Here is a 16,278-nt window from a genome sequence, read left to right as displayed (position 1 = left end):
AAATAATGAAACAAATCGAAGAGAAATTCAGGCTCGGGAAATATAGTACAGACAAGACCAGACCAATTAAGATTAAATTCAGGTCACAAACTACGGCTGAAAATATCTTATCCAAAACAGGGAAACTAGCAACAAGTGAACAATATAAAAAGGTATGGATAAAAAGAGAAATGAATAAAGAGGAAAGAGAGGAAGAAAAACAGAAAAGACTTGAAGCTAAGGAAAAAAACGAGATAAGAACGGAGTCAAAAAAAGAGAGATTCTATTGGAGAGTAGTGAATATGAAACTAAAGAAAGTCGACATACAAGAGAAAAACAAAAGGGAAACAGAGAACACAATGGAAGTGGCAGAAAACTAAGAGTGTCTTACACAAATATAGATGGATTAATAACAGGATTGAATGAGCTGAATGATTATTTGAAAGAAAAAGAACCAGACATAATATGAATTGTAGAAACAAAATTAAAAGGTCCACTACCACCCAACAGTGTAGGACATGATGCATATAATTATTGGATTAGAAACAGAGTGAAAAAGGAAGGGGGTGGAGTTATGTTCCTGACTAAGAAGGATATAAACGTGAAGTGTGTCACATATGGAAAGAATACAGTAGAGATGATAATGATGGAAGTAGAAGACAGAGATAAGAAGAGCAGAAAGTTTGTGATAAATTATGTGCCCCCCGAAAACAGCCTCATGGGAAGAGAGTGAACATAAAAGTATGTTAGAGGACACAAAGATAACATTAAACAAGATAATGGAAGAGGGAGGAAAAATAGTTATGATGGGCGACTTTAATTGCAAAGAAATCTGCTGGGAAGAAATGACAGTAAAGGGTGGAGACGGCTCATGGGGAAACGCTCTACTTGAGATGGTTACTGACCATACAATGACACAATGGATACAGGAGAACACTAGGTATAGAAATGAAGAAGAGCCATCGAGACTAGACCTAATAATTACATCCGAACCTAGAATAGTGGACAAAATTGAATATAAAACACCAATAAGTAAAAGTGACCACATATTGATTGAACTGGAACTTAATGAAGAAAAATATATGAAAAGAAATGAACAATATAGAAAAGGAAGAATGATGTATGAAAAAAACAAACTTTGATAAAATAAGAGAATTCTTTCAAAAGGAAAACTGGGAAGAAATATACAAAGAAGAAACAACAGTGGAAGAGAAATGGAATATTTTGACAAAAATTTACAAAAAAGGAGTGTAAAAGTATGTCCCAAGACAAAAACAAGAAAAAGAATATGTAAAATGCTGGTACAACAAAAGTTGTAGGGAGTTAAAAGACAAAAGAGACAAAGCCTGGACGAGATGGAAAAAAGACAGTTTACCTGAAAAATGGAAAATATATACCTGTTATAGAAATGAACATGTACAAACGTGCAGAGAGGAAAAGAGAACATATGAAAAAGATGTCATAGAAAAGTGTAAACATCAACCAAAACTATTCTACAGATTTGTAAACAATAAACTGAAAAAGAAACAAGACTTGGAGAAATTAAGACAAGAGGGAGTTGAATACACTGAGGAAATGGAAATGGCGGAAATTATGAACAAACATTTTAAATCAGTGTTTACAAGGGAGAACATACAACCTGAAGAGAACGAATGGAAAGAGAAAGTCCCCCCTATGAAAGAAATAGAAGTAACAAAGAATGAAATATTAACACACTTGAGTAATCTTGATGTCAGAAAATCGCATGGACCAGATGAAATAGCAAACTGGATACTGAAAGAATGCAGGAATGAACTGGCAGACAAAATACATAGCATACTAAATAGTTCCTTGAAAGAAGGAAAAGTTCCAGAAGATTGGAAAAAAGCAAATATAGTACCTATATATAAAGGAGGAAATAAAGAAGAACCTACCAACTATAGACCAGTCTCTCTAACAAGTACAATAGCAAAAATTTGTGAAAGAATTATCAAAAGTAGATGGGTAAAATATTTAGAAAAAAAAAACAAAGTGTTAAATCCAAGGCAATTTGGATTCAGACAAGGACGATCATGCGTCACCAATTTAATATGTTTCTATTCAAGGCTAATAGATATAATACAAGAAAGAGATGGATGGGCGGACTGTGCATTTTTAGACATAAAGAAAGCTTTTGACAAAGTACCACATAAGAAGTTGCTTAAGAAATTAGAAACTGAAGGAGGAATACAGGGAAAACTACTAAATTGGATGGAAGACTTTTTGCAAGAAAGAAAAATGAGAGTAGTGATAAGAAACCAGCACTCAAGATGGGATGAAGTAATAAGCGGTGTTCCGCAGGGAACAGTTCTGGCCCCAATAATGTTTGCTATATATATTAATGATATGGATGAAGGAATTGAAAGCTATATGAGCTTCTTTGCAGATGATGCAAAACTACTGAAAAGAGTGAAAACTGAAGAAGATTGTGAATCACTACAGAGAGATCTAAATAAAGTACAGGAATGGAGTAGGAAGTGGGAGATGGAGTTCAATACAAAAAAGTGTAGTATAATGGAATTTGGAAAAAGCAAAAACAGAATAACAAGAGCATATAAATTGGGAGAAGAAGGAATAAAAAAAGTAGAAAATGAGAAGGACCTGGGAGTCATTGTTATGAATAATATGTCACCTGAGAAACATATAAATAAGATTTTTGGAGAAACTTATAATTTAATAAGAACAATCAAAGTTGCATTTACATACCTGGATGAAGAAATGGTGAAGAAAATCCTAATCACCCTGATAAGACCAAGATTGGAATATGCAGCAACGATATGGTCACCAAGTACAAACAAATGTATAAAAAAAACTTGAAAGAATACAAAGAGCAATTACAAAAATGGCACCAACACTCTCAAAACTATCATATGAAGAGAGACTAGAAAAACTTGAACTACAGACACTAGAGCAAAAAAGAGAGAGAGGAGATTTGATAGCTATTTACAGAATCATGAAAGGCATAGAAATTACTGACAGAGAGAATCTGATAAAATGGGATGACAGAAATACTAGAGGACACGGAAAGAAAATAAAAAAAGACAGCTATAGAAGAGATTTGAAAAAGAACAGCTTTCCTCACAGAGTAATAGACAGTTGGAACAAGTTAGATGAGAAAGTGGTGTGTGCAAAAACAATACATGAATTTAAAAATAGTTTAGATAAAATGAGATATGAAGACGGGACCCTACGAGCATAGCTCCCCTTCCCGTAAAATACAACTAGGTAAATACAACTAGGTAAATACACACACACACACACACACACACATACATATATACATTTATATATATATATATATATATGTATATATATATATATATATATATATATATATATATATATATGTAGAGACATTGGGACAAATTATGGGAAAGGTGGAGGGGGAAACAAGGGTCTTTATCTGAATATCGAAATATGCAGCCATAGAAAGACGCCCCAGGACAGCTCCGACATAACACGGGGATTTTATACAATGGCAAAACATCACGGTGACATTCATTTTCATATATATATTTTCATTTATCAAAAACCGTGTATTTCATTATAATTATGATTTTATTGATATATGCATTCTGTATCGATGCTAATTATTACTATGTTATGTTATTATATTGTACATACATACATACATATACCAAGGCTTTTTCCCCCTTCCAAGGGAGGTAGCCAAAAAGGGAAAGGCATAAAAACACTTCCACCCATTTCATCCCTAAATACACTCCACACCCCTCCCACCCTTCCTCTCATCTGAGCACCTCCTGGATGACGGGTCATCCCTGCACCCTGCCCACCGCCCTGGGTCAGAAGCAGTGTCGCAAGACACAGCACATCCACAGCAAGGCCGCTTCATTTAATCGGCGACCCCCCCCTCTCCGTCCCCCTTTGCATATAAGGCGAGGACGGGGAGAAATCCCTTCGGGCTGCGTCAAAATTTACTCACACATACTACCCCACCCCCACCCCCACCCCCGCCCATTCCTCCTCATGCAGTCACAACATCATCCATATACAACCATTCTCCACTCACCTCTGTCTTCCGTCCTCTCCCTTCCTTCCTCAACAGACATTCCCCTCTTCCCCAAAGCCCCCTTCACCCCACCCATCCACCTCATCCTAGGACGTCCCCTCATGTTCACTCCCTCCACATCTGCCTTCCATACCTCTTTTACTAGTCTTTCTTCACTCATTCTTTCCATGTGTCCAAACCATCCTAATATTCTTTCATCAACCCTATCTCCCAATGTTATATAATATTATATTATATTATATCATATTATATTATATCATATTATATTATATATCATATTATATTATATCATATTATATTATATTATATTATATCATATTATATTATATTATATTATATATGTTATACCGATGCTGTTTGATGTGTTATACTGGAACCAGCGACCAAACACTCCGCAAGGAGGGAACGTAGGCCTGGTTTACTATGTACACCGCCAACTTCGACCCAAAATAACACTCCTCTGAAGAAGCTATTGTAAGCGAAACCGGTCAGGAATAAACTCAATATTCAGATAAAGACCATTGTTTCCCCCTCCACCTTTCTCATAATATATATATGTATATATATATATATATATATATATATATATATATATATATATATATATATATATATATATATATATATATATAAATATATATATATATATATATATATATACAAGATTAACCATTTTGAAGAGATATAATCGGAGCAGAGTGCTTTCGTGTATTACATCGTCATTGTAGAAATGCATAGGGAGTACAAACAAGCAGAATATAATAGTGGGTAGAAAAGAACGTGGACACAAGGAGGGATTCATATATCAACAGAAAAACAAATAAGATTCTAAGACTGACTGCGCGATCTTTTGATTTTGAAAGTTCATCTATCATCAACGAACTATATAAATTGTTAGTTCGTCCACATTTGGAATATCCTTTATCTGTATAGTCACCGAATCTCATTAAATACATTGACAGGTTGGAAAAAGTACAACGGCGAGCCACAAAACTGATTCTAAATATCAGAAATAAATCATACGAAAATCGACTTAAACATATTAATCTATTTTCCTAAAAAAGCACTGACAACATCAAAAGTGACAAAATTTTCACATTGAATGCGAATCAGACAAGAAATAATGGTCTCAAACTGCCAGGATGTATATTTAATTTGGAAGTGGCTAGAAACTATTTCGCCAATCGTGTAGTCAATGAATGGAATAAACTTCCTGCAGAGGCAGTGCAATGTAGTACAGTTCGAAGTTCTAAGATTCATTTAGATAACACCTAAGCCTTGTGCTGTACTGCCTGTCATTTATTTCATTCTGTTATTTATTTATTATTATTTACCTGTTTATTTTATCTTATCTATCAAATAATTATCTATTATGAATTATTGTTATTTTTCTGTTTGTTTACTATCATTATTTATTTATTTATTTGTTATTTTTCCAGCATCCGACCTAGTTATGGACCAAAAGGTCTCCTGTCGACATGCTTTTCTTTATAATCCTTTGTAATCCTTATGCAATCCTAGGTTAAGATTGATATTAGTATATTGTATGGATTTAATCAAACTACTTTAAATGATATTTCTTTTAATTATGTTGTTGAAAGTAATCACACTGCATTATCCTATCCGTTGTTAAAGGTGCTGCGGTGTTTAAAAGTAGCTCTTGACTCATTTCCCTTCTTTTACATGCTTTTTATGTTGTTTTATTCTAACTGATAGTTATTTGGCCGTTTGACCAATGTAGAACTGTTTACATATTTTGCAAGGCATTTTGTATACACACTCTTTTTTGTTGTTGTCAGTTTACTGATTTTTCCCTTCTTTTGTTTTTGCAGATGGTTCGTGTCCTATTGAGCAATTCAATGGTGTTCTTTTCGCGAAATTATCTAGTACTTTTTATCTTGGCGTTGTTATTTTCTACGATTGGTTTCGTGCATATCATTTGTCTAGGTTTTTGTAACAATACGCAGTTTCTTCATCTTTTATTATCATTAGAAATTTTGCATCATCTGCAAACATGCTTGTGCAGCTTGTCCTACTTCCCATGGCGTCGTTTGTGAAGATCAAGACCAATGCAGGTGCCGAAGCAGACCCTTGTGGAACCCCGCTAGACACCGCCCTCCACCCGAAGACATCTCGTCATTCAATACTCTTGTCTTGTACTGGAGGGAGGGCGTTCGGTTTTGGTAGAAGCTGTGGTCTAATTAGTTATTCATGACGCGTGAGCAGTATTAGGCTCGAGACGGCGGCCTACACGCGTTATACTTCGGCAGCAACAGCGAGTGTAGACCATGTCGCCATGTCACTAACTTTGTCGCATACTGCTCTGACTGGATCAGGTGGCGTCCTATGGAGTGGGTTAATGGAGGGAGCACTAGACTTCAACAAAAGTTCGGCATATTCTGTCCACTTCGGACAGAAAAGGCTAAAAATATTAGATATATATGGCGTACATACTGTACAGGGTGTACCCAAAGTCTGGACACACAAAAGTTTCCTCGAGTGTCTCGTATCTTAAATTTTCGTTCAGTCCAATGTTTCCTTTAGCACAACCCAGAGAGAGAAGTCAAGGAAACTAAGGTTTATTGAACGAAGGAAGAATAAAGAAAACATTCCATATGACCGTGTCAATTAGTTACATATAGTAACACTTCCTGTGTATCCAGACTTTAAAGACACTGTACATCATTGGAGGGTGTGCTTCTTCGATATCACATAACCACAGATGCACGGTTCAACTCCCCAGCAGCAACAACCAGTGATTGCCACTTGTCCTGGTTATCCGCGCACACGAAGTAAAGATGAAGACGCAAGATTTTCAGTGTAGGGTACAGCGTGGGTTGTTGCGTCTTCGAGAGGAATTTACTGCCAAACAGCTCCACGCACCCAGAGCCCTCGCTGTCGTCGTCGCTGAGCCTTGCGTCGGCCATGGGGTGTGGGTTGGAGTGATTAGGGTGATGAGGCAGTACGGAACAACAATAGGAAACAGAGCCGAGGGGGGCAGCCACCGACCGACCTCGTCATGAGTGAGAGTTGGATGATGAGTTCCAGTTTTCCCAATTAGTTCCTCTAACACTTATCCCCGAGCCCAGATAGCCCGGTCAGCACAGTAGGTCGGCTGTGGAGCTGATAGGTCTGTCAGGCTGGCCAGGTGGACCTTAAGCCTGAAGCTGAGAGGTGTACCCACCCGGAGGGGGGGTTGGGGGGGGCTGGAACCGGCTTGACATACTGACGGCCTCCTTTTCCCAGGAAGGGTCTAGGTGTCGTTGCCCTCTTTCTCTTCCACTCCCCGCCCCACCTTCCCGCATGCCACGGGTCTCAAGGTCGTGGTCGGGGACGGAACGAAGTAGGACACCAACACATTCTTCCCATTGGAGAAACAGAGATTGGACAAACTTAGGTTTAAGAGGAAAATGGGAAAGGATTGGTTTACCAACTGAGTGGTTAACGAATGGAATAGACTTACCAATCATGTATTAAGCGCTGAAACGATCAGTCACTTAAAGAGGAAATTAGATAACTCTATGGATATGGATGACAGGTGGTCAGGGGCATGGGACTGCCTAATATAGGCCTTATGGTCTCTTGCGCTCTCCTCCATTTTTATCTTCTTATGAATGGCGTGTGTGCACGCCCATGGCATGACTCTCGTCATTGAGGTACTCCTCCGTGAGACAGGAAGTATCCGGGCTCTTCAGGGAAGGTTGGAGTGTTTGACAAAGATCCTTGCTCGCGCTCGCGCACACTCACGCATGCTCGAGGAGGCGGCAGTTGCCGCCGTCGGGTCCCGTTAACCAGGTCGTGGTGGTGGTGGAGGGTGGGAGGAGGAGGAGGAGAAGGAGATGTTAGTGATAGTGGAGGTAGAGAAGGAGGGAACCGAGAGGGGCTAGGTAAGGAGGAGAAGGAGGAGGAGGAGAAGGAGGAAAGGAGGAGGAGGAAAAGGAGGAGAAGGAGGTGTTAGTGATAGCGGTTGTAGAGAAGGAGGGGAACCGAGAGGTGTTAGGTAAGGAAGAGAAGGAGAAGGAGGAGGAGGGGGAGAAAGAGGAGAAGGAGGAGGAGGAAGAGGAGGAGGAGGAGAAGGAGGAGGAGGAGGAGGAAGAGATGGGTGTTGTGCAATAACACAAGCAGCAGGTAAGCGGCCGAATGTACCTCCTCCTCCTGCTCCTCCTCCTCCTCCTATCTCCTCCTATCTCCTTGCTGGTTGGATTATTTCTTACTTAGTTGTTTAATTGGTTTGTTTGTTTGTTGGTTGGTTGGTTGGTTGGCGATGGTCTGGACTTACGATGTCTGCTGCTTCAGATTCGCCCACGTGCCTCTACGGCAATTGGGGAGGGAAGAAACATCCGAAGAACAACAATGGAGACACGACCGACGACCTCCACAGAGTCTGGTAAAGTTTTACATTACCCAGGACGAGTGGGTGAGAGCGAGCGAGCGAGCGAGCGAGAGGGAAGCAAGTGCAAAGAAGAAAGTCGACTCCTTATTCTTCGTCAGCGTCAGTGTAGTAGCGAGGAGGGTCGAGGGCTGACGCGAGCCACCGCCACTGGAGCCGACGACCTGTCTGTGGCTGAGCCGAGGAACCCAGTCGAGCACCTCCCACAGCACCACAGCGCTCACTGCGGGCCACTCACCCGCCTGGAATTCTCGTCTTTAGCGCTGCTGTTGTCGATGTCAGGTGTACTGGCTACTGGAAAACACCTGTGGAGCTTTTGTCCTCCGTTGTATGATGCACGTTGCGTGGTGGCTGGGCAGGGGGTGCGTTCCCCCATCGAATCGGTCGTGAACTGCTTGAAGGCGGGGCAATCGCCTCCGGACTCTCCTCGTCCTCGTAAATTGTGGTCAACATATACTTTGTAGCTGGTGGTAACTGACACGCGACGGTGAGGAGTCTCGGGCAGATAGTGGGTCTTCATTTGTCCGTAGATCCTCAATTCACAAGAACCTGGGGGCTTCATCGTCTTGTTGGTACACAAATCGCGGTAGGACAAGTGAAGGACATAGTGAGATCCTTTGGAGAAGGTGCGTAGAGTGAGGAACTCGCATCTCGGGGTCCTGTAGAAACCCTATCTTGGCACGGCACGTCGAAGGCCACCAGTCTTCGTTTCGGGGACTTCCTGAAGGAAGGGTGAAGCTAACAAGACGAACCACTTGTTAGCCCGAGGTCTCAATAGAAAGAAAAGAAAAAAAGAAAGAAAAAGAAAGAAATCCGTGCACTCAAAAAGGAAGAAAAAAAAAAAGAGAAAGACATAAAGAAATAAAGAAAGAAATCCGTGTACTGAAAAAAGAAGGGAGAAAATAAAGAAAAAAGAAAAACATAAAGAATTCAAGAAAGGAATTCGTGCACTCAGGAAGGAGCTTCAGAAGTCGATGAAAATTCACTGCAGGTAGTCCTACAGGGAATTAAAACAACACAACGATGATGCACTTCCGTAGCAGAAGGTAGGTTTTTTTTTGTTGGTGTTATTATTATTATTGTTGTTGTTGCTGTTGTTGTTGTTGTTGTTGTTGTTGATATTGTTGTTGTTGCTGTTGTTTTGCTTGTGTTCACGCCATCCTTACTTTGTGGTCGTGACAACAGCGGGCTTTTGCATTTTCACATCTCTCAGAGCTGTCTCTCCTGACCCGCATGTGTCATCCATCTCACAAGTTCAATGTCACAGCTTCTGCTCTGGCATTACACACTGGTATCAAGAGCAATGATCGTGCGAAAGTCCTGCTCAGGTAATCCGCCTGCCTCTCGCTTGTTAACGACGTCTTCGCACGCACACTGGGTTATACTCTCTTGATCGGGTTTGACCTTACTCGAGCAAAATGTACAAATGCGCACATACAAAGGAGACTTACACACCAAAACCAGGACAACTCAGAAAAGGCGTCTCCCTTGTTGACGACCGCCATTTATCCTTTCCTTAACACCATCAGTGCCTCGCCCGACGGCGACGACGACGGTCAAGGTTACTGATAATTATGTCATTGGTACCTCCTGACCACATACTGAGAGAGAGAGAGAGAGGAGGGGAGAGAGGGTGAGGAGAGGGAGAGAGGGAGAGGGGATGGGGAGATGGAGAGAGACAGAGAGAAAGAGAGAGAGAGAGGGTGAGAGAGAGAGAGAGAGAGAGAGAGAGAGAGAGAGAGAGAGAGAGATAGAGAGAGGGAGGGAGAGAAGGAGAGAGGAAGAGAGGGAGAGAGAGAGAAGGAGAGAGGAAAGAGAAAGAGAGAGAGAGAGAAGAGAGAGAGAGAGAGAGAGAGAGAGAGAGAGAGAGAGAGAGAGAGAGAGAGAGAGAGAGAGAGAGAGAGAGAGAGAGAGAGAGAGAGAGAAGAGAGAGAGAGAGAGAGGAGAGAGAGAGAGAGAGAGAGAGAGAGAGAAGAGAGAGAGAGAGAGAGAGAGAGAGAGAGAGAGAGAGAGAGAGAGAGAGAGAGAGAGAGAGAGAGAGAGAGAGAGAGAGAGAGAGAGAGAGGGTGTCACACTGGTCACCAGGACAGCCGTTGGTGGCCTGAGCGACTTCGTGGATGACCTGAGGAGGCGACCTGGTTTGGGTTGAGTGTTCGGGGGTGGGGGAGTCTCCGGGAAGGCATCTCAGCCACTCACCCTCTCGTGCCATCAAAGTGGCCGCACCTCAGCGTTGAGTCAAAAAACGGCAGAGACAAATAAATCGAAGGTGGACGAAAACGTCGCCTTCTTGAACCGCCATCACGTCTCCATCGTTGTGGTTATTGCCAGATGTCTTCGTTCAGTTGGGGGCCTCCTCAGCCCGTTCCCTCCCCCTCCCTTTGGTTTAATTCCCTGCGAGAAGAAGAGGCGAAGGCTTCACCGAGTAGGAAGCCCAAGAACGCTCTCAGAATCCTTCTGAAAGTTTGTGTAGTCAGGTCCTACGATGTAGACTCTTCGTCCCACGAAGTTCACATGTCGCCATCATAGGTTAATTCGTTTTCTTTTCTTGATCAGCGAAGTTTGATCATCCGTTGTTCATTGTCGAAAGCTTCCAAATATCTTGTATGACCAGCAACCACAAGGACTGTGTAAGGTAGTAAACCTTTAGGTCTTCACCGAGGAAAGATCGAGACAGCTTTTCACTCCGTCGCTGCCAAATAAGTTCGTCGACAACTTCTTGTGACCTACAGCCTCGTTGGTGGTCGGCGGAAGCTACGAGAAGGCAGCGAGGAAGGGAGGAAGAGGAGGAGGAGGAGCAGGAAGAAGAAGAGGAAGAGGAGCAGGAGCAGGACGAGGAAGATGAGGAAGAGTAGGAGGGCGAGGAGGAGAGGAAGAGAAGCAGGAGCAGAAGGAAGAGGAAGAGAAAGGGGACCAGGAGGAGGAAGATGAAGAGGAGGAGGAAGAGGAGGAGGAGCAGGAGGAGGAAGAGGAGGAGAAGCATGAGGAGGAAGAGGAGCAGGAGTAGGAAGAGGAAGAGGAGGAAGAGCAGGAGGAAGAAGAGGAAGAGGAAGAGGAGGAGCAGCAGGAGGGGGAAGAGGGAGAAGAGGAGGACCATGAGGAGGAAGAGAAAGAGAAAGAGGAGCAGGAGGAGGAGGAGGAGGGGCAGGAGAAGGAAGAGAATAAGAGGAAGAGGTCCTCAGTGCCGTCATTCCCCACGAATGACGTCATCAAACGGAAGAGTCTCCCTCTTGCTTGCTTGATAACTTCTGTGACCCAGACTGCCGATGGCGGCAACTCTTTCTTTCTTTCTTCTTTTTCCAGCCAGAGGCGTTCATTTCCATTTCACCAGAGGAAGTAGAGAAAGCTTCTCTTCAACATTTCGTCGCCGATCAGTCGCCATCGTTTCTGACTTTGGGGACGACAATGTTGCGACAAAGCAATGAAGAACAATCTGAAGGAGGGGAGTTAGAGAATGGATTGGGAGTCGAAGTAATCGACATTCTCCTCTGAGTGGAGACAAGTCTTCAATCCTAAAGGAATACAGCGTTCCTCTGGTCCATAGGGGTGTGATTAAAACCCCCTAGACCGCTCTGGAAGGGAGGGGTCTATGGGGGTTAAAAAAAACGAGCGAATTTCATTACTTTGTCTTATTGCTGGGCCAAAACCGGTTGGCAAGACTGATCACCTCAGTGTTGCCACTCTGTGATCTATCCCATTACCCACAAGTGAATGAGATTTTTTCCACAAAATTCCCACGAAGGAAATCTGGCTTTCCACATTTTTCCCCCACAAGATGAAGGAATTATTATATACACAAACAAGTTCATTGAAACATATAATTTGCTCACAAAACATCCTATGTGAACAAATTTCTCAGACACAAATTTGTGGAAAATTCCCACAAAATGGCATCGGTAGCTCACCTACTTCTTTTCCTCTCGCAATACGTGAACGACAAGATTGGTTTCTATTTTACAGCAAAGACTCTACAATGTTGCATTTCAGGAAAGAAGCCAAACGCAGAGTATGGGATCCAATGTATCTAACGTTTCGCTCAGCAGGGCTTCTTCAGAAATAACATAGTGGACAAACATCTGACTCCTTCTATAACCCGAGCTTGCGGGGAGAAACGAACATGAAGCTGGTGTAAACGCAATTTGTGTAAATTGCTTGTTACGTTGTTATTACAATTGCTAAAGGTTTATTAATTGTAAAAAAATCTATTGTTTTGATTTATATTATCGATGAGAAATATAAAAGCAGATTCAAAATATCTACGTCAAATACATTGGATCCCATACTCTGCGTTTGGCTTCTCTCCTACAGTGCTGTTGCAGTCATTGCTGCTTTTACTCATCAATGTTGCATTTCGTCGTCGTTGGATTGATTTGTTGCAACAAGGCGATGGTCGTGACACAAGACGACCCACTGACCTTCCCCCTGCATCGTCAGGTCCCGAAGCGCTGAAAGAATACAGTGTCCCCCCTCCCTCCCTCCCTCCCTCCCTCCCTCCCCTCCTAAACGGAGAAGGAGGAGGAGGAGGAAACGGAAGAGGAGAAGGAAGAGGGGGAGGAGGAGGAAAAGGAAGAGGAGGGGGAGGAAAAAGAAGATGATGAGGAGGAGGGGAGGAGAGAGAGGAGGAGGGGAGGAGGGAGAGGAGGAGCAGGAAAAGGAAGATGGGGAGGAGGAAGAGGAGGAGGAGGAGGAGAAGGAGGAAAAGGAAGTGGGGGAGGAGAAGAGGAGAAGGAGGAGGAAAAAGAAGAGGGGAGGAGAAGGAAGAGGAGGAGAGTGAGGAGGAAGAGGAGGGGAGGAGGAAAAGGAAGATGAGGAGAAGGAAGAGGAGGAGAAAAAGGAAGAAGAGGAGAAGGAAATGGAGGAGGAGGAGGAGAAGGAGGAAGTAGAGAAAGCTTCTCTTCTCTCAATTAGATAAAAAGCAGTTCCCCCCACCCACCCACCTCCACCACCACGAGCGAGAAGGATGTCGTGGAGAACAGGATGGACAACTTGGCGTGGGGGACCAGAACCAAGAGGACAGTGTCCCACTGACGAAGAGCGGTGGAGGGCGAGTCACGGGGATGAGTAAGATTGCCTGGCAGCAAACCGGAATAGTTGGGAAATTGCCACCAGCTGTGAAAAGGACCGGGGCGGGGACGGGGAGGGATAGGCGAAGAGAAAACGGACATCAGATGATTTTTTCTTTTCTTTTCTTTTTTCTGTCTGCGTTCCGCGACGAGTGTTGGTCTCTTTCTGCGTCACGGGCTGCCAGGAACACAAAGGAACACAAAGGAAGAACAAACAACAGCAGGCCTACTGGCCCTAACGAGGCTGTTTGTGTTAACTAAACTACACTACAATTAAGGAAACAGGGTAACTAGGCGGTAGAAGATGAACTAATACTACTGCTATAACTATCCTATCCAATTAGTCCAATTGCGATTAAATGTCTGGTTGTCATATCTTTTATTGCAAAGGATAATATTTCATTTGTGGATTAGATTCCAAGTATTTATCTAAGCGATTTTTAAATGTTGTTATCGTGTTACTTTCAACGACAGTGGAAGGTAACGAGTTCCACACGTTAACAACCCGGTTAAAGAAGAAGTGCTTACTCTCGTTCGTAGAGAATCTTTTGCCAATTACTTTGAAATCGTGGCGTCTTCTTGTATTTGATTGGTCTAATGAGAAGTAATCTTTGGCATTAATGTTGTCAAAGCCTTTGAACATTTTAAAAACCTCAATCAAATCTCCTCGCAGGAGGAAGAGGAGGAAGAGGAGGAGGAGACCAGTCGACGGTTGGCAATTCTCCTCATGTGGAATTAGTGTACAAAAGATCGTGGAAGTTGATGGAGATTGTGGCCGGTCTCGAAACCGTATGAGGAGATCGTCGAGAGGACTGAGGGAGGAACGGAAGTAGCGAACAATGCTCGGCACGGCGCGGCGGTCCTCCTCTTCAGGTTCGGGAGCGTTGCCGTCACGAAGGGAATTACGGTGGTATTCTTAAAAAAATTCTTCCCCTTCCAAGGATTTATATCAGGATTTTTTTAAGAATACCACCGTGAAATTCTTACGGTGGTATTCTTAAAAAAATATTTCCCCTCCAAGAATTTACATTAGATTTATATAAGTAATTTTGAAGAATACCACCGTAATATTCTTACGGTGGTATTCTTAAAAAATTATTTCCCTTCCAAGGATTTATATAAGATTTATATAAGGCTTTTTTTTTTTTTTTAAGAATACTACCGTAAGATTCTTACGGTGGTATTCTTAAAAAAAATCCTTTCCCTTCCAAGGATTTATATCAGATTTATATAAGAAAATATATATATAAGGAAATATTTTTTTAAGAATACCACCGTAAGATTCTTACGGTGATATCTAAAAAAAAATATTTCCCTTCCAAGGATTTATATAAGATTTATATAAGGAAATGTTTATATAAGGAAGTATTTTCTTTAAGAATACCACCATAAGATTCTTACGGTGTTATTCTTAAGAAAAATCTTTCCCTTCAAAGGATTTATATAATATTTATATAAGGAAAGTTTTTTTAAGAATACCACCGTAAGATTCTTACGGTGGTATTCTTAAAAAAATCTTTCCCTTCCATGGATTTATATAAGATTTATATAAGGAAAGATTTTCTTTAAGAATACCAACGTAAGATTCTTACGGCGGTATTCTTAAAAACATATTTCCCTTCCAAAGATTTATATAAGATTTATGTAAGGAAAGATTTATAAAAGGAAAGATTTATATAAGGAAAGATTTTTTTAACAATACCACCACGAATCCCTTCGTGGAGGAAGAATTCCAAGCACCCTACGGGGCGCCGATGGAGGGGCGACTGCAGCGCGATCGGACGCGACGCCCCCTTCCCCCCGCCCCCCCCCGCCCCCCTCCAGAGAAGCGACCCATTTCCCCGATATACAAATTGAACATATCACAACTTTTATTACAAGGGATTTTGTAAACCACTCCCCAACTGCTTTCGGTACTATTTTTTCATTAGCTATTTTTTTTTTAACTGTATGGTTATATTTGAAAACTGCCTATATGTGAATTCTCTTAAGGATGGGGACTGTGTCAAGGAATTTTTCATGGCAGATCTCTTATAAGAATTAGTTCTAGAAGCAGTTCGGTAGTGGTACACAAAATCCCTTGTAAAAGTTATGATATGTTTGTAAATCGGCCAGTTAGGAAAATAACGACACAAATTTTGTTAAAATAGTCAAATAATGGCCTTTTCCAACACAAAGCCATTTTTGATCGCCACATTGACTGGACTGGTGCTAAATCTCTGGCAAAAAATGAATGAATAAGTAAATAGATAAATAAATAAATAGATAAATAAATAAAATGAAATAATAAAACAAAATCAAATAGAATAAAATAAAACAAAATAAAATAAAATGAAATAAAATAAATTAAATTAAAATAAAATAAAACAAGATAAAATTAAATTAAATTAAAGATGTATAACTGAATCGTGTCCGATTTCGGGTACATACCCAAAAAAAAAAAAAAAAAAAAATTATTTAACCTACGGACAATTTAGATGTGACTAATTGTTAAATGAATTAATCATGAAACAGGTTCTTCCTGATTGGCAGAGGAACTCGGAGACGTAGGGGTTTATGGTCTCAACGAAGTCACGGCCTTTCTCAAAAACCTTAATTCTTGTATATAACTTGTTCCTGCTTCTATTGTTGACGTATTTTGTTTGAATATATAGTTTACATACCTTACGGTCAAGAGAGGTTTCTGCACACACACACACACATACACACACACACACATACACACACACACACACACCTCTCATGGCGCTGTGGTTAGAGCTCTGGCCTGCCACTACGGAGGTCCGGGTTCGATCCTCGCC

At 41.7% G+C, this 16,278-nt stretch overlaps 1 protein-coding gene across 1 annotated transcript in view; it reads left to right on the top strand.

Annotated features, from left to right (window-relative positions):
• The first annotated feature begins 9,329 nt into the window (after positions 1-9,329).
• Positions 9,330-16,278, top strand: part of LOC143018392 (uronyl 2-sulfotransferase homolog pip-like) — a 30,145-nt gene continuing 23,196 nt past the window's right edge. Inside the window, exon 1 of the mRNA XM_076173749.1 lies at positions 9,330-9,463. Coding sequence (XP_076029864.1) covers positions 9,441-9,463 — 23 coding nt within the window. The 5' untranslated portion in view covers positions 9,330-9,440. The remainder of the gene's footprint in view (positions 9,464-16,278) is intronic.

The sequence above is a fragment of the Oratosquilla oratoria genome, chromosome 34, assembly GCF_046742065.1.
Source record: "Oratosquilla oratoria isolate Oo_2021 chromosome 34, ASM4674206v1, whole genome shotgun sequence".
NCBI classification, from domain to species: domain Eukaryota; kingdom Metazoa; phylum Arthropoda; class Malacostraca; order Stomatopoda; family Squillidae; genus Oratosquilla; species Oratosquilla oratoria.
The sequence above is the reverse complement of the archived record's forward strand: the minus strand, read 5'-3'. Positions and strand labels throughout refer to the sequence as shown.